We start from the raw sequence: 19,160 nt of genomic DNA on the forward strand, positions 1-19,160 counted from the left end.
ATGAATGTCTTTTACCTTGAGATGCTCCCAATCCAGAAGATATAGATTATTAAAATTATAGGTAAATAATATTAAAACTATTTAGATCAAAGAGGGATTCTGGATGAGGTAGTGGGAAGCTGTCACTGACATTCAATACTAGTCTATATCCCTAAAAATAGACTTCACTAAGAGTGGTGGTCCAGTCCTATACCTACTCCCTGAAGACTTTATATCATGAGGGCTGGCATCTCTAGGACACCTGTTGACTTCCCAGCTCATAAATCAAGTTCAGATAACCTGGGTCTTTTGAAATGTGTAATTCTTAATGAGACTTGAAGGCCTGAGTATGCACAGCAATGAAGGATTTCTATGCAATTGTCTCAGCTCTATCAAACATCACAACATGCATCAATTTCATCCTACTGAATAATGCATCAATAAAGGGCCCATTTCTTTACCTAGAGCTGTCATCTCACATGGTCTACAAGCTTAGTGCTTACGTTTGCTTGGTCAGATAGAATTGCCATATCAAAGCAGTCTCATGGTCTCTTACCGGCACTCAGAAATCTACTTCTTTTAAAAACTATTCCCAAAGCCTTGATATCAATTTTCCCCTTGGCAGTATAGACCCATTACTGTCCCTGACTTGTTTGCTAGCTTGTTGTTTTTATAAATGAAGAGAAAGATATTTTGTCAGCTTATCCTCAAACAAAACAACAACAACAAAACCAGATTATTTTTCTTTAAAATCTCTGACCCTTACTCAGGAAGTGAAACATCCAGATAGACTGACAGTCTTTATTTGATATTTCTAAACTTTAGGGCAGATGAGAAAATCTGTCAGTAGATGTGGCCTTTTGTTTTCCTATGACTAGGAACCCTTAGGGCATATATAGACTCTGAATTTGGCATCCCAAAACAGGAATGGAGCTCTAACACTTCTGTCTCTGTTGTGGAGCACTCAATGTTCCTGATTCCTTGAGGTCCACAAATTTTCATCAGTCTTTGAACTATCTCTGCATGGCAGCCCTGATCTCTGCCACCTGTCTGTACCTTGGCATATAGTTTTAATAGGGAGGAAATGCTGCTTCTCTCACAGTAGAAGTCCATAAATGCACAACCCTCTCAAATAAATAGCTAAAGTCACTTTGCTTGGTAATGAATTCAGATTGGAGATGGAAAGACTTCCTGGGTTAAGATGCTTGATGACCAGAGGTCAATCCCAAGATCCCACAGGGGAAGGAATGAATCAACTCCTGAAAATTGCCCTCTGACCTCCATATACTCTGTAGCACACACATGCCTGTGTTTACATATACTCATATCAGAGACACAGAATAATAAACAAATAATTGTGAATGTTAACCTAGTCAGACTGCACTGTGACGCTTACTGCATACCAGGCATAACTTGCAACTCATTTAATCATCTAAATAGTTCTGAGAGATTGGTGCTTCTGGGATTTCCCATGTCACAGATTAGGATTACTGAGTCATGCTGTGGAAACCAAATTTTTTTCAAATATTGGAACTATGAGGATTAGAAACAATGCTACTCCACAAGAAACACATAATGCAGAATAATGCATTAACCTATTTCAGCCTAAAGTACATTCATAAGAAGGGACTATTATAAATATTCAAGTCTTTGAAATACTGGTTAAAGTCATCTCACTACATTATACAGGTGACCACTTCTAATACTCACCTAAAGTTTCATAACTTAAAAGCCTACTAAGAACACATTGTTAAGAAAATAAGGCTCTGTGAATACTTGATCAGCCTCATAGAATTCAATGACCTGAAATGAAAACCCTCAAAGATTTCATCCTAGGGACCTAGAGTCAACAATGTAAAAACTAGTTTAACTTTTTTCACCTCTTGCCTTTTTACCAGGTGCAAGTACAAGGAATGACTGGAAACATCCAATTTGACACTTATGGACGTAGGACAAATTATACCATTGATGTATATGAAATGAAAGTCTCAGGCTCTCGAAAAGTAAGTAGCCAAAACAGTCAATAAGAGAATTGTCTCTCCAAAGGTGAGAGCATGCTCACACAAGATGTGTGAGAAATATACAAAGAAAGCCCCACTTGGTGTTTGTCTTTCCATCTGCTAAGGAACAGAGATAAGATACATAAAGTTTTGTAATCAGAATGATCCAACCATATCTTATTAAAGAGGATGACGCTCTAATGCTTATAAAAGTAATAGACTCACAAGTTATTAATAATTTTTCTAAACAAAGGGGAAGAATGACAAACTCTATAGCATGCTATTAAACAGAATCTTCCTAGGCACATGTGGTTTTTCACAAACAAAAATGAAAGTAGGTCATTGCCAACCCACCACCCAAAGTACTTGAGACAAAATGTCTTTCTTCAGAGCTGAATTGTATATGCCCAGTTAGCGTCTAACTCACTAACAATTGAGTTAGACATAAGGGGGATTTTGTAGCCGTGTGATAAACCTTTAGAATATAAACTATCTTGCATCATATCTACCAGCTATTAACAGGCTTTTGACTTCAATGTATCAGCTTTCTGCAATCCCAACATTTTCTGCTGTAGAAAGTTAATAGAAAAAGTGGTCATTACACAGCAGGCACAAGTATTTGGCAGAATTGTCGGTAAAGGTGAAGTGAGGAAAGGAATCCTCAAGATCAAGGAATAGCAAGCACGCCTCTGGATGTATCCTTTTTGTCCTGAGGGCAGTAAAAACATAGATGGGACCAGGGTATCAATCCTTATAAATGTCAAGCTTCCTAAAATCCACTTAGTATTTCTTGAGAGAAAAATGGGCATCCAGATGAAATGTCTGTTCTTTCTAGGCTGGTTACTGGAATGAGTATGAAAGGTTTGTGCCCTTCTCAGATCAACAAATCAGCAATGACAGCTCATCCTCCGAGAACAGGACCATCGTAGTGACTACCATTCTGGTAAGTGTGGACAGACAGCAGGGAGGCTTTCTGAATAGTTGCAGGTATTATTCAGTTCTAAGTATTCCGGACAGTTCTAAAAATATTAGTCAGCTAGTCTTGAGTTTAAGCATGCAGAAGTTCTAACACAACGGCTGCTCAGGAACCCTCAAGCACCTCTTCGTAATGAACAAAATGCCACTATACACAATGGAATTTTATTCATCCATAAAGAAATATTAAATTATATAATTTCCAGGAAAGTTTTCAGAACTTGAAAATATTATACTAAGTAGAATAACCAAGGCTCAGAAAAGCAAATACTACATGCTCTCTCTCTCTCTCATATTCAGATGTTAATTTCCAGTTGTTAAATATAGGAGTAAGTATGAGTAAAGACCAAGAAACTTGATAGCAGACCTATGAGAGCAAAGAGATATTAATGGGAGGGGTTAATGAGGTGGGGGATGTTGATCATATGTGATATCAACATGAAAGGGAAAATACTGTGGACAAAATCATCTAGAGGGGTTGGGGTAAGTGTGGAGGGAAAGGAAGAGGTGGATAATCACCCAGAATGAAGTATGTGTGAAGATTCTACAAAACACTCAAAAGGAAGAAAAGGAAAGAGGAGTAGAGGGAATGGCTCAGTGGGTAAAGGTGCTTGCCACCAAGCCTAATGATCTGAGTGAAGGAGAGAACTGACCCCTGCAAGTTGTCCCTTTGCCCTCTACCCAAGTAACATGGTATGGACTCAGCTGCAATATACTCAGAAAGGAAAGACAGAGAACAAGAGAGGGAAGAGAGTGGATGAATGAATGAGGAACAATTTTACATATTACTGTCCTCTTCTACTTCCCTCCTAAAAGAATGGTGCTTCACCAGAATATAGAGTCTAATTCTTCATTGTGTAGGGTTGTCGTGTGAAAAAAAGAAAATCAGTTAATGTTCTAATATTGGATCTAATATTCCTTTGTATAACTGTGCAAGTCTCTAATCCTTAGGTTTTTATTTTTGCAATTTGTAAAATGGACATAAATAATAATAACCTCTTACCTACGTCTTAGGACCATTTCAAAGTTACAGTTAGCTATATAGAAGTATTCCACAAAATACAATACACTATAGACATATGATGGGGTAGTGTTGTTTCCAAATGGTTTTCCAAAAGTTGTCTATTTTTTTTTAAATGAAGTGTGTACCTCAGGTAAAAACAAGTATGGCATTTAAAAAGCACTATCAAATTCTCTTCTTCACTTTATCCTAAGAACTGTATGGTGGACCTCAGATGGAAAAAAGAGCCAGCCAAACACCTCAGCTTCACAAGGACTGCAGTATTTCCCTATGCCCTGCCTGAGCTGGCTGGAGCCCCTACCTAATACATCCTGAGAAATCAAAGGCAAATCCTCTTTATGTACCAAAGGAGATAGTACTTTCCAATTCAACTACATCAAAAGACTTCACTGGTGAAAACTAGTCCTGCTTTCAAATTCTAGGGGAAAAAAATCTTAAATGTTTCTCTACTTCATTAAATCATCAGTTTGGGGCTCCAAGGAATACATGGTCCCATGAATAGTTGATTGAGGCTCCCTTCCTTATTAAGTCAAAATTTAAAAAAAAAAATCATTTCCATACACCGAGCCTCAATAGGAACAGAAAGGAAAGTGTCTCCCTATTACATTTACTGCATCTTAGGGAAAAAAAAATGGATAAGAGTAATCCTTTGTTCTTTTGTTCTGTTCTCTAAGGAATCACCATATGTAATGTATAAAAAGAATCATGAGCAACTGGAAGGAAATGAGCGCTATGAAGGCTATTGTGTCGATTTAGCCTATGAAATAGCCAAACACGTAAGGATCAAATACAAATTGTCCATTGTCGGTGATGGGAAATATGGCGCAAGGGATCCAGAGACTAAAATATGGAATGGCATGGTTGGGGAACTTGTCTATGGAGTAAGTATTTTCAATTCCATTGTTATCTATTTCTATTCTTTTCAGTTAACAAGAAAATGAGGGGCTCTAATGTTCAGTCTTAAGATTTATCAGATTTCAGGGTTTTCATGAGTCTGTAAAGACCTAGTTTCTCATGCTGTTGAGGTCAGGAAAGCATCCTTTGAGCAACAAGGTTATTTTACAAAAAGGAAAATAAAATTGAGGAAATGTATTTGGCCACATTAAGCACAGTCTTCCCTCTACTGAGAGTCTTTTCCTTATTCCTTCTGTGTTTCACTGAATTAGGTACCAGAACCACCTACCCATGCAGTTTCTTAGCAGTATCTCCATCTCTCCTCATTGGTCCCCTCATGTCTAATGAACCAGTCTGCAGTATGAGTCCTACTAGGTCTTTCAAATCTAAAAGCACTCTTTCTCCCAACCATGGACATTATCTTAGTTAAGGTTTTTGCCATCTGTCTATCATTTAGCTGGATCCCTACCTCTAGTTTTACACTAGCAAATCAGCTCTACATTATTGCAATCCCCCACTTTAAAAAACAGGATAAAACTTGAAGAAGACTATAGTGGTATTGCCACAGGTCCTTGGTGTTTTAAATGGTTTTGGTCTCAGGGAAGATTAGGTCTTAAGCAGAGCAATGAAGTATATGAGGATAGGTACAATTGGCCACCAGAACTACCCATTTCATAAACCAATCTCTAATAACCAAAGTTCAGATCTAAATATCAGAAGATATTTAGTTCTACTAGACAATAATCACTTGCTATAATTGGTACCTATTTAGACATCAGATACTGAGAAGATAAATGAATTGGAGGTATGTGTGCTGAGAAAGTCACAGTTGGTAAGAAGCAAACACCTATGTATCTATTGGGTGGAGGATCAGAAAAATTACTCCAGTGGTAGCCAGCACAACTAGGGCGTCACTCAATCATAAAACACTACTGGGGTCACTCAATATGTTTTTTAGAATAGGCCTTTGGAAACCAGCATAAGAGATGGAGCTCATTTCTAAAAATGAGGACACAGAATGGGAACTAAGGCTTAAAATGAGGCTGGGCCCCAGGTATCAAAACTGGGACACTGTCCTCTTGCCAGACAAACAGCACAGTAACTTGAAACCCCTCCTCCATCTGTGGGGCCTGAGCCAATCACCACCTGTCTTAGGTCAAGGTTGGCCTTGGGAACTGGGGCAGGACTGAGTTGCAGATGAGACACAAGTGAACTAAGAAATGAAAAAGAGGTTTTTCAGTTCCAGAGAGGGACAGACAACAACTCAGTTGATTTTGGAGGACCCTAAGCAGCTCTCAACCATTTTGACATAGTACTAGCCTCTCACTTTCCAGGTGACAATGTTTTCTCTTTCTTGTCACTTATCTCCCCAACACTCAAAACGTATTGTCTTGCCTATAGCTCTTCCTGCACTTTAGTAAATTGCATAGGGAAAACCCACTCTTTGCCCTAATGAATCAATACCTGTATACAATAATGGTTGACAAAGATTCATTAAAGTTAGCTCATGGAGGGAAAAATAAGGCAATGTTTTTGTTATTATTAGCTAGCACTTATAGAGTGTTCACTGGCTGCTACCTACTGTGCTAAGTACTTTACACACATTCTGTACCTTAATCTTCACAACATGTGTTTGAAGAAGTTCCATTAGTAACCTCATTGTATATGTAAGACTATTTAAGATAAGAATGAAAACTACATTCCAAAGACCAAACATCCTGCAGGGCCGGTCTTGGTTGTTCAGGCTGCTATAAGAAAGTATATTAGACTTGTGGTTTACAAACAACAGATATTGATTTCTCACTATTCTGGAGGATGAGAAGTTCATGATCAAAGATTTAATTGTCTAGTAATGATGAGCTTTCTAGCTCACAAATTGTACCTACTTGTTGCATCCTCACATTAGGGAAAGGGTAATTAGTCTCTGAAGCCTCTTATATAAATAACCTATTTATGAGGGTTCTGCTTCATAGAGTAACCACTTCCTAATACCCCATTTCCTAATAACATTACTTTACAGATTACAATTTGACCATATAAAGAGAGGCACAAACATTCTGACCGTAACAACAACACAGTGCCTTGGATCTATGAGGTTCATGTGCTTTTAATAAGTTCACCACACTATCCCATAGTAAAAGTTGTTTGGGGCCCATTTCATCTGGAATAATATTTGAAATTTATTATAAAAATATTTTGGTGCCTTGGCCATTCTTGAGAGAAGTTGTCGAGGCTTTAGTAGCGTGGAATTCTATTGAGGTATAAATTAATACTGCTCCAGTTATCTGTTCTAGTCCATCAGTTCACCAGCCCATCCAAACAGAATGGTCAGAGCCCTGTAGTGTCTCCAAAGAAACCTAGCACAGTCTGGAAATAGATCAGTGCCCTCCTAGCATTGAGCAAGATGTCAGGCATGGTGATGTAGGATAAGAGATTGCCTGACATTGTTCAGATGAAGTGCAGCACTCTCATGGTGTTTACGTTTCTCCTCTGGGATGTGCTCTCTGCTACATGATTTAATCTCTACACATCCCTTTCTCTCTCTACTTCATCTATTTGTAAGTGGGGGAATTTGAGAAATACAGAGCGCTTTGTTTAGTAATTCAAGCGGTTTGTTTAGTAATTCAGACTTCATCTCCTCAATTTTGAAAAGGTGAGATTTCTGAAGTGACCTTTCTCTCATTCTCCTGCTGCTCTGGGAAGAGCTTTCCTTTCTGCCGGGGAAGGCTCTTAAAGGCACATCCTCTCCCCTTTCCTGACCTAGAAGAAGTCTCTGATGTTTTCTAAGCTGAATAATACAAAGTGATTCTGGACAACTGACAGCAAACCAATCCACTGAAGTAGACTGTCAAACTACACTTTCCTCTAAAACCTAGGAATAGGAAAACTAGACTTTCCTGTCATGCTAGGAGGAAGAGCTTGCTGTCAGAGAGGAGGATAGCAGAAGCTAAATGTGTTTTAATCTTTTGGCATCAGAAACTTTTCAACATCTCTGTACATGATAGAAATGGTGGGGGCATGAAAGCACAGGCTTGCATTTCTGGCAGTCCTAACCTCTTATGGTTTGCAAGTTGCTTCAAAAAAAGAGAGAGGAAAAAAACTGATGATTTTTCCAGAGTGCTTAATGGACAAAATATGGAGAACAGGAAAATTATGACTTGCATTTAGCAGGAAAACTATACAGAAAGGCATGGGTTCGTCTTCCCAGTACTGCCTCCTATACCTTTTGTATGTACTGTGGATCAGAGCAGGAAAGGAAGGCAGAGCGGGAGAAAGCTTTGCCAAAGACATTTCTGTATCTGCGATGAAGTCTCAAGAAAAAGTCAAAAGGAATTGAGTTTGGTAAAGAATAAAGAAGTCAATTAGTCTCTTTTCAGATGCTTCTTGAATTTTTTTCCTTTAAAGAAATTCAAATCAAAGTTGATGTTGGGGCACCTTGTATCTCTAAGAAGGTTATTTTTGAAACAAACGTCAGCAGCATACAATGTTCCCCATTACGTAAGCCCTTCAGAACATTGTGGTCTTGAAACTGTCCACCTGCTTTTAGCAATTTTGATTTTGAGCTGGATTTCTGTAACACTGCCACATAGTAATCATTCCAGCTCAAATGGCTCACACACCACCAGTTTTTACTGCTCCCAAATAGCAAGTGTTTTAAGAGGGCATTTTAAAAGAACATTTTGTGGCTATCAGAATTCTTAAATATTCTTTAGCCAAACATCTAATTCATTTTCACAGATGACTAGGAGACCCACCAGGGCCCAAACATTAGCATTGCCCATTGAGTAAACCAAGAAATTGAAGCCTGCTGGAGCACAAGAGTGACAGCAATTTCTCAGGGAGGAGGGGAGGTGGCAAATTTTGACAATAGCACAAAAATCACAGTTCGGCAACTTGAATACCAGTATGCCTGGTCTAGTGCTCTGTCCACTGGTTTACATTGGCTCAGCTCACTAAGCTTCTCAATGTATGAGAATCTTGATATTACTGCAGTCAGATATGTCACTTCTTCATGGCTTCAGGGTAAACCGGCTTGCATTCTAGCTGGATTATGAGTGATTCCATCTAAGATACTCATTACATTTCTATGTACCCTCTAGGGCAATGCAATACTAATCTCTAGTTATCTCTTGAAATATTTAAAAATACAACATAAATAGCTGGAAGGTTCTGTCCTCAAGAGAAGATATATGACCTAACAAGGTTTTTTTTTTTTAAGGAAAAAAAAAGGCAAGAAATAGGCTAGGAGGAAATTGGAGCCCCAGTTATGAAGAGGACACCTCCCAGTGGGTCACTGCCACATTGTTTAGGTTCTTAGTACCTAGAACTGAGAATAAAGATGATGTGGGATTGCTTTTGGAAAGGCTAGGAACAATATCATACACATTGGTTCTTCTGACTTGGAAAATAGCAGAAAGCTCAGGAATGAAGATGAGATTGGCATGAAGATTCCAAGTCATGGACCTTGGGTGTCCCAGACTATTTCTCCCTCCCAGGAGAAATGGCAACTCAGCAGATACTACTTACAATGACATTGCATTGCTTGTAAGAAATTATCTTAGATTGCCACTATCCTAAAACAGATTTATTTTCCATTAACAAAGGCAGAGAGTCAATCTGTCCTCCCAGTTAAAGGGGGAGAAGCAAGGACCCAGTATCAGATACTATGAATTCACTGCTAATCTTCAGGTGATTACACTGGGCGCTGGCAGAAAGGACTGATGGTTTGATAAAAGTGCTCTTCTACTGAACGGACACATAGACTCCAGGGAAGAGCATTAATGATACATGAAAGTCTGCTATTCTGAGCAGAGAGGTGAGGAAATATTCCCAACCATATTTAGCATCACACGGCCTTCATCCAGCTCCCCAGATGCCCGTTTATCTTCAGTGGGTCTTTAAATCCCTCAGCTCCCCAAGGACAAGGAGTCCAAATCAATAGACCCATACTGGGACATCTGTTCTGGATAAAGAAATGAGAAGATCCTGTTGTGACCCTGCTTGTTGTTGCCCTGATTTAAATAGTCCCCATCCCTTTCTCCAGATCTTAACCGTAGCAGACAACAAACATCTCAGAGAGTAAAGCCAATAGAGCAGTTTAATCCCTGTTCCCCAACACACAGCAATTGTATTCCTATTGTCCACCTTACTTCTGCCCCACTCTTTTTTTCTACCGCATTTCAGGAGGAAATTCCTGCTGAAGGCCACTAGAGTCTTAGGCTTGACGCAAGGAGCAGGGAGCAGATCACGTCTGCTTCTTATACGGTCTGCATGGTACATCTCTTCCTTTTTCTTCCTTCCCCCCTTGCTATCAGAAAATGCTTTGAAACAGTGGCTGACAAGTTCCTGCTCAAACATAATCTTCAAATGGGTTACAAATTTTAGATGAGCTGATCAGATGAAAATACTTTAAAATGTAACAAGCCTCCCATCTCAAACAATTTGTAAAATTACAGTTAAACTAAATGTCATCTCTACTTAAAATTTGTCAGCTTCTTAAGTTCATGATCCCCGTGCATAGGAGTCTGTTGGGAGTTTAGGTTTTATATTTACAACTTTGGCTGCCCATCTATAAAAACGATTATAAATCCCCTCAAGCTAAATCCCCTTCAACAACGCAGTTGCTTGGGTTTGCCACTGGTTAAGTGGGAAAAAAAAATCAAACTTAATTTAGTGTGTTTGCTGAGCCCACACAGCCATTCTTAAGTTGCTTGATTAAAATCCTTTAAGTAGTCAAAATGCAAGTTAAAAACACTAGTAGAGTCTCACCCTGAGCTCTTACCATTTGCTGGTTTCTGTCTGTCACCTGGAGCACACTCATACCAAGCATTTACCCACCTAGTATTCTAAAAGTGACTTTTCTGCTGCTATTAGCAGCACAGGCTTGATGACAAAAGGCTGCTGGAGTGGTTTAGGACACCAAAAGAGAAACACTTGATTATTAAGTTAGAAGCTCACCTGCTCCATAGTTCTAGCCATAATCCTTCATGCTTGGCTCCAGTTACAGCTGACTTGCATCAAATATCAAGGGAGGACTTTCGGAGGGTGGGTGGATTTGATGCAAACGTGTTATATGCGTATATGAATATTAATTTATTTGGGTGGTTGCTTTTTTTTTTTTTTACATTTTCATCACTCTTAAATCTTTAATTTTCTTTTAAAGTAACCCTGTTGTCTGTATGCCATGGCAGTCCCAGGAAAACTAAGGATTCTTGGACACTTATTAGTAATCTGCTTCTCCATTTTCTCATTGGTAATCAAGCTGATTATTTCACAGGCATTGTAGCAGGCAGGTCATACATAAGCTCTGAAATAACCTACAATCACACGGATAAATTTCATTTTTTATTAAATTTATTATTTATTCACTTTACAACCCAGTGTCATCCCTTCCTCTGCTCCCAGGACGCCCCCATGTAAGTCTTCTCCCCATTCCCCTGAGAAAAGGAAGCTCCCTTCTGGTCGTCAAATCCCACCAGACCACACATCAAGTTACTGCAGAAGTAGGCACATCTTCTCCCACTGAGGACAGACAAGGCTATCCATTTAGGGGTGCAGGATCCATATGCAGGCAGGCAGTCAACAGGCTCATGGGCAGCCCCTGCCCCAGTTGTTGGGGAACCCACATGAAGACAAAGCTGCTCATCTGCTACATATGAGCAGGAGGCCCAGGTCCAGACCATGTATGCTCTTCAGTTGGTGATTCAGTCTCTAGGAGTTCCCAAGGGTCCAGGCCAGTTGATTCTATTGTTCTTCCTTTGAAGTCCCTATCCTCTTTGGGACCCTCAATCTTTCTTCCAACTCTTCCATAAGACTCCCCAAGCTCCATCTACTGTTTGGGTGTCTCTGCACCTCTTCCCATTGACTGTTGGGTGGAGCATCTCAGAGGACAGTTATGTTACGTTCTTCCCTGCAAGCATAACAGAGTGTTATTAATAGTGCCGAGGATTGTTTCTTGCCCACAGGATGGATCTCAATTTGGGGCAGTCATTGGTTGGCCATTCCCTCAGACTCTGCTCTGTCTTTGTCCCTGCACATCTTGTAGGCAGGACTCAGTTTGGGTCATAGGCTTTGTGGGTGGGTTGCTGTCCTTATCCTTCCACAGGGAGTCCTGCCTGGCTACAGGAAGTGGCCACTTCAGGATCCATATCCTCCACTGCTAGGAATCAGCTAGAGTCTCCCACTTAGACCCTCTGGGATCTCTCCCCATCCCAGGTCTCTGGCAAATCCTAGAGATTGCCCCCAACCCCAGCCTATCTCCCTTCTCTTTCCCCTGCTCTCCCTACATATGATCTTCCCCCCTGCCTCTCTCCCCTCCTCATCGCCTCTTGCACCCAGTTTCCTCCTTTGATCGACCTCCAATGTCTATTTTGTTTCCTCTTCCTCATACATAGGAAGGGATAGTAGCAGGAGAGGGCAAGGGCTGCCTCTGAGCTGATGCTCCACTTCTGTGACTTGTCTCTCACAAAGGATAAAAGAGATAGAAAATGCAAGCTCCAGTCTCCCACACATCTTACTGTCCTGAGGGCTCAATCAGCAGCTTTCTTAGCTTCTATTGGTTGAGTCTTCTTCTAGTTACTTGACTCTATATTTTTGTCCTTTTCAATCTGCAGGTCTTTATTAAGGGCCCTTAAGGGTGCATGGTAAATTCTTGTTTTGGATCCAGGCCACATCATTGAGCTCAGGTTTAACATCACCCTTCATCCACCCCTGGGGCAGTACAAAAAAAAAAGTATACTTTCTTTGAAAAAGCTCCTGAGATCCCAGCACTTGCAAGACAGAGGCAGAAGGATCACCACCAATTTGAAGCCAGCCTGAGCCATGCAGTAAATTCAAGGTTAACCTGGGCTGCATAGTAACATGCTGTCTCATAAGATGAAAAATGGCAGGAAAAGACTTCCCAGAAAGAAAAAATTCAGAAAATTAGAAATGCTAGGCTAAGGGAAAGAGGCAAGAACCTGAGGGGAACAGATTAGCCCTGTTGTTTTTTGTGATTCAAAAGTACTTTAAACTCAGTACTTTAAACTCCTTTGGGAATCTGTTCTTTAGCTAAATGTTCCTTAAAACTAAACAATAAGCCATTATTCCTTCTCTGTTAGCCACCTCTTGTTAGTGTTTAGTGGTGCTTACCATGTGATGGGTATGGCAGTTACAGAGTTTTCTTTTGTGGGCTTTTTTGGTAAGGGTATTTTTGTTTTGGTTTTGTTTTGCTTTGTTTTGCTTTTCTATTTCAGCCATTGTCTCTTTCTTTCTTTTTGAAATTATGATGTAATTTTACCATTACCCCCTCTCTTTCCCTCCACCAAACCTTGCCATATATCAAGTGGCCTATGGTTGTACATTTAAAGGGGATCGGGTGTCTCGATCTTCCATTCTGTACCCACTTGAAAAGAGCTCAGTTCCCTTAAATTCAGTCCAAATAAAGTGAATTTCTCATGCCAAATACTCACTTACTTCTACCTTCAAAGACAGAAAAGAATTTTTTAGTAATTTCTCCTAGAAAGATTAAGACTTACATGATTAAAGAAAGAAGAAAATGTTAAATTAAGTAATTAAATTCAAATGAGATCAAATGGGGACTAATACTAGATGCATATTTGTGTCCTCTGAGCAGGAGGCAGAGACATGTTGGCACTGAGTGGAGGCCCCTTTGTGTATGAAGTCTCTTGGCATGAAAATACTCTAGCTGATTCAAGCTATCTTTGCCAAAAACCCCCGCTAGCTTTCTGGCCAAGTCCATTCTTATCAGGAGCCTTTGTTCTTATGACCAGGTGTAGGCCTCAGGCAAAGGATAAAACAGGTAAAAATTTGTCATAGCCTCTCATCTTATCATCAGTGTGGAACTGAAGATTAAGGAGTTCACTGGAATATGAAGGGAGTTGAAGCCATAGATGATGATGTTGAATAAAGAAAAAATAAATAAATAAAGGACAGGACCTTGAATGATCTGTCTTGTTCTACAAACCTTCAGTGATTACCTCCTAAAAGGTGCTTCTAGAATTACAAAATATACCTTGGTGGAGAATGGAAGCTATGAAGAAAAAAGCAGGTAAAGAATAATATTCATAAAAGTAATAAGAGAACCTGACATCTTTAGTGTCCAAAAGCCAAAGGAAAGAGTATATACTATGGAAAAGCCCAGTGATGTCACATGAGCAGTTGATGTCTGACAGGAGGTGTTTGAGTCTGGCAGCCAAGTTTACAGTTCAAGAAATAATTTTAACAAATCAGAGGGACTACAGAATTAGATCTTGAAGGGGAAGTTCTGCTTTCATTCAGAGACAATGAAGTTCGAGTTTCAAGAACATTGATATGATGTGTAGAGGCGCAATACGGGTAGGATGATGGAAGAATTAAAAATGAAAGGAGTGGTGTTTGGTAAACAGAACTGCCTATGATTTTAACTGAATATGTGTTGTATGATTTTTCCTTTGGAAGACATGAACAAATGGCTACTCACTTCCGCATAGAGCCAATGACAGGCCAGAACAACAATTCCACCAACACTCATCTTGGCAAAGCAATACGTTTATTGGGGTTATTTACAGTAGTATGAGTAAGCAGGTATTTACAGATGCGTGAATAACTCATCTGCATTGCAGATCAAAGTATTATAGTATGTAGTACATATATGCAAGTGTCAGCTGAAAGCAGGTTGCTAGATAAGCCAATGGATCTGAATCTCATTACCAGAGCTCTAATCTCGGCCTCTTTCCCTTATAAATGGTGAGTATAAGTCATGGTTAATGCCCTGTCTGTTACCGCATACATCATTTGAAGAAAGAATGGTCATTGTATCAACCTCAAGGTTGCTAGGAGAGTGAATTAAAACAATATATAGAAAGTGCTTGACACAGTGCCTCGCACAGAGTAAGCAGTCAATAAACGTGAGGAAGTCTTCATCATCTACATTTCCCCTTAAATAAGGAACACTTATTCATGTGAAAAGCACAGTAAAATTAGGGAAATAGACTATGGATGGTAAAATAAGAAAACAAGAGTTAGGTTAACTATGTCATAAGGAAGTACAAGTTGAGGTAAGAAAGAGATAGCAAATGGTTTGAGTTGCCCTATTAAATTTACCAAAATAAATTTCTTCCTTCCTTCCTTCCTTCCTTCCTTCCTTCCTTTCTTTCTTTCTTTCTTTCTTTCTTTCTGGTCAATATACGTTCTTTCTTTCTTTCTTTCTTTCTTTCTTTCTTTCTTTCTTTTTGGTCAATATACTTTAGTTGAAACTTCCTCCATTTTCCTCCACCTGTTCCCACAGGTAGATACTGAAGCATAGCTATGCACATCAGACACACACACACACAAACCCCTGAGTGTTCTTGGTAACTTACTACAGATCTGATATACCATACTTATTTCCCTAGGTACATTTTAAAGACTATTTCCACACAAAAACCTACTAGCATTGAATTGGAACAATTGTAGAAAAAAAAAATAAGTGCAGAAATTCCTAATGCCACATTCCTCTAAAATTAATATAAAAAGGTGACATGCCTTTACATGAGTTAATTATTCAGTGTACTGCTAACATTTATTTATCAGTCTGACATGTGTTGATGTTGTGCTTATATTTATCACCAGAAAAGATAGCTGACTTGAGAAAATAATATAAATTCTAATAGTTGTTTTATCCTTGTATCTCTCTTGCAGAAATATTGCATTTTTTCATATACTATGTTCAACAATTGGCAACTAATTAAGGCATATACATTTTTAGAATGTACTACAATAATATATACAAAACCAAATACTGTGTCTCTGTCTTCAAATGATGCATATTTTAACAGACAAGGCAGCAGCCTAGACTTACACTGAATACTACAAGGGAAAGGCAGGTCGTTGTGCACAGTATACAAAAATTCCAGTAAAATAAGGGAGAGAGACATAAGAGTATGAATATTAAAATAAGAAAACAAGAGTTAGATTAGATATGTCATAAGGAAATACAAGTTGAGGTATATGACATATCAAAAGAAAATCTGGGGAAAATAGAATCAGTTCCCCTAAGCCAAGATGTTTCAGAGGACAAAAGACCAGGGCATTTCCTTTCTTGACCAACAAAATAAAACAATTTAGAACCCACTGAATGACCCTGCTTCTCTAATCATAGCACTGACAAATCAGCTGGTTACAGTGATCGAATATACTATATTTCCACCAAAGACATTTATTAAGTGAAAATGATAAAGGAAATGCTGTCTGTTAAAGTGTTCTGTGTCTTTGTTTTTCAGAGAGCTGATATAGCTGTTGCTCCACTCACTATAACATTGGTCCGTGAAGAAGTCATAGATTTTTCAAAGCCATTTATGAGCCTGGGGATCTCCATCATGATAAAGAAGCCTCAGAAATCAAAGCCAGGCGTATTTTCATTCCTGGATCCTTTAGCTTATGAAATCTGGATGTGCATTGTCTTCGCTTACATTGGAGTCAGTGTAGTTCTCTTCCTAGTCAGCAGATTTAGCCCTTATGAGTGGCACTTGGAAGACAACAATGAAGAACCTCGTGACCCACAAAGCCCTCCTGATCCTCCCAATGAATTTGGAATATTTAACAGTCTTTGGTTTTCCTTGGGTGCTTTTATGCAGCAAGGATGTGATATTTCTCCAAGGTTTGTTTGTGTGTAATACAGAATACCTGCTTGTATTTTGTGGTCTTACTGCCCTCATGTCCATCTGGTATTCACCTGCATCAACTTCAGAGTTCTTTCATTTAACATTCCATCCAATGACAAATTGTCATCACAGCATTTTGTGTGCTTATGTCTACGAGGTGAGTGTGTCACTGGCGATGCTTGAATGCCTAAGGTTTGCTACAATGCTCATAGATACCCAGATTCTGGATACAGTTAACTGCTGCATAATATTCCTATGAAAGTTTCCTCATTAATTGAACTGAAATATCTTCGCATTTGCCAAGGGGCTAAATCTGGGCAAAATGTGAAAGAAGATAGAGCATTTCTTTAAACCTTCCCACCTTCCCCTATTAGTATTGCCCTTCTCATTGTGCTCTCAGTCTGCCTACGACTATGCAAGCGTCTACTCAAGTTTCTTAGCTAAAACTAGAAAACTTCTCAGAACATAAGTACAAACCTTAATGGTGTTGTCATATTTGAAAATAATCTGGCCATTTGTTATAAAGTTAGGCCGAGAGTGAAAATGTGACAAAAGAATTTTACTGTCATTTATACCCCCAAAGCAAAATGTATGAATGTCCATAGTATCTTTAGTTGTAATAGACAAAATATAGAAACAAAGCAGTTGTTCAGCTAGTAAATTGATAAAGAACTTGTAGCATATCCATTCAATGGAATACTATTTACTTAAGAGAAGAGATTACTCATGCATCCTAACAGTACAGATGAACCTTGAAAACATAATGTCAAAGTGAAATAATTCAAACACAAAATGCCAAACCCCACTCCACTCTACTTGTTGAATATACCATTATAGAGCATCCCATTTGTCCCCAGTAGACAAATCTATAGAGATAAAAAGGACAATTACTATGGACATAGTTTGAAAGGAGAAGAATAAAAACACAGATAACAATAGTGGGATTAAAGTCTGGCAAGTTTGCTTTTGCAGAACAAGTCCAAGAGTCAGAAACAACTCTGATTTAAGTTTTTTATGTCTTGTTCATTACAGAACTTTTTCTGCTTGCATTTTTAAAAAGAAATACACCACCAAAGTGTCATTTGTTCCAATGAATGAGATGTTGATACCCACTTATATTAGCATGTGGGGCAAATGCCTTACTTGTCTCATCCTTGCCCTAAACCTGCTGGAATTCATTACAAATCCTGATATTTTGATGAAGGGTGATATAAAACCATTTCAAAAAATGGATTGTGATGATGGTTACAGAGCTCTAACCTTACTATGCAAGTATGAGAACCTGAGGTCAGTTAGCCAAAACCACATAAAAAGCCAGGCATGACTGTATTTGCCTGTAATGCCAGCATTGTGGGGTAGAGAGAAGCAAATCATGAGAGCTCACTGGCCAGTCAGCATAGACTATGCTTCCAGTTCAGCAAGAGAGTCCATGTCAAGTCAATAACATGCAGAGAGACAAAGGAAGACACCAATGTTGTGCTTTAGCCTTTGCTTATGAACTCCCATACATGCGCCAGACATATACACCATACACACACAGACCACCACAGCACCCACAAAACAAACATGTACACTAAAAATATGTTTAAAACACTGTAACTGTGGTCAAAGTAAGCATTAATCCAAATGCTGACTAGGGTCAATACTATAAATATACAGGGATTTTCACTTTGAAATTAAATGACTTGGGGCTGGGAAGATATACCAACCAATATAGTGGTTCCTTTTCAAGCATGAGGACTTGATCCAATTCCTAGAATGCATATCAAAGCTAAGCATGCTGGTGCTTGCTTATAAAACCAGTGCTGGACAGGTAGACATAGGTGACCCATGGTGCTCATTGGGCAGTCAAGACTAATTTGTAAACTGTACGTGAATAATAGACCCTGTCTCAAAGCAGAGGGTGGGCAGTATCCCTGAGGATGATACCCAAGGTCTTCCTGTCTTCTCTACATATACTACTACAAAGACAAGGTTTCAGAAAGATAATACCAGCATATCTTTGTGAGGTTAGCCATTGGGTGCACAAAACATTCACAATAAAGCTTTGCAGCATAACTTTTGTAGTATAGCAGACTTTGAAGCATAGCTATCTTCACCAGCATTTTAGAATTGTGTGTATCAAGCGTCATGCATCCAAACTACTCCTTCCCCCAACTTCTGTTAAAAAGAATTGCCACCTTCAGTCTGCTTGGTTGGGTTCTTCAAATTATTTCACGTCCTGTTCCTTTTGTGTTCAGAGTGTATCATTTTGTGATATCAGGGAGTTCACTTGATTTCCTAGTTTCTTTGGAGGGTTGAGAAATACTCACTTTGAGAGTCTATGGCCTCTGAATGCATCTATAGCTGGAAGATTTCTAACATGACTAGTAATCTGTGCTGAGGCCATGTTGAAGAGCCATTAAGGCCAGAGATTTTCCTGGTTTCTGTAAGTCAACTTTCAAAACTACATTTGTGATATTCCCTACTGTGATACATACTTAAACAGGTTTCTTCAAAGGTCATTTGTTTTTACAAATATTTACTCATGTTACTTAATTAAATAATAACTAAAGCTGATACTAAAAACGACAAGTTAGACCAGCTTTGTTTTGTTTTGCTTTGCTTTGCTTCAATTTCTGGTGGCAGAATTTAAGCTATGACTTTTCTGTGATCCTGAAATATAGCAAA

At 39.0% G+C, this 19,160-nt stretch overlaps 1 protein-coding gene across 8 annotated transcripts in view; it reads left to right on the forward strand.

Moving 5' to 3' along the window:
- Nucleotides 1–19,160, forward strand: part of Gria3 (glutamate receptor, ionotropic, AMPA3 (alpha 3)) — a 277,783-nt gene that overhangs the window by 192,986 nt on the left and 65,637 nt on the right. For all 8 annotated transcript variants that reach the window (NR_104053.2, NM_001358361.2, XM_017318546.1 and 5 more), the window contains 4 exons: nucleotides 1,878–1,982; nucleotides 2,815–2,922; nucleotides 4,650–4,856; nucleotides 16,110–16,486. Coding sequence is in view for 7 of the 8 variants with exons in the window: in NM_001358361.2 (NP_001345290.2) it covers nucleotides 1,878–1,982; nucleotides 2,815–2,922; nucleotides 4,650–4,856; nucleotides 16,110–16,486 (797 nt within the window). In the remaining variant the exon portion in view is untranslated. The remainder of the gene's footprint in view (nucleotides 1–1,877; nucleotides 1,983–2,814; nucleotides 2,923–4,649; nucleotides 4,857–16,109; nucleotides 16,487–19,160) is intronic.

Source organism: Mus musculus, chromosome X, assembly GCF_000001635.26.
Source record: "Mus musculus strain C57BL/6J chromosome X, GRCm38.p6 C57BL/6J".
NCBI classification, from domain to species: Eukaryota; Metazoa; Chordata; class Mammalia; order Rodentia; family Muridae; genus Mus; species Mus musculus.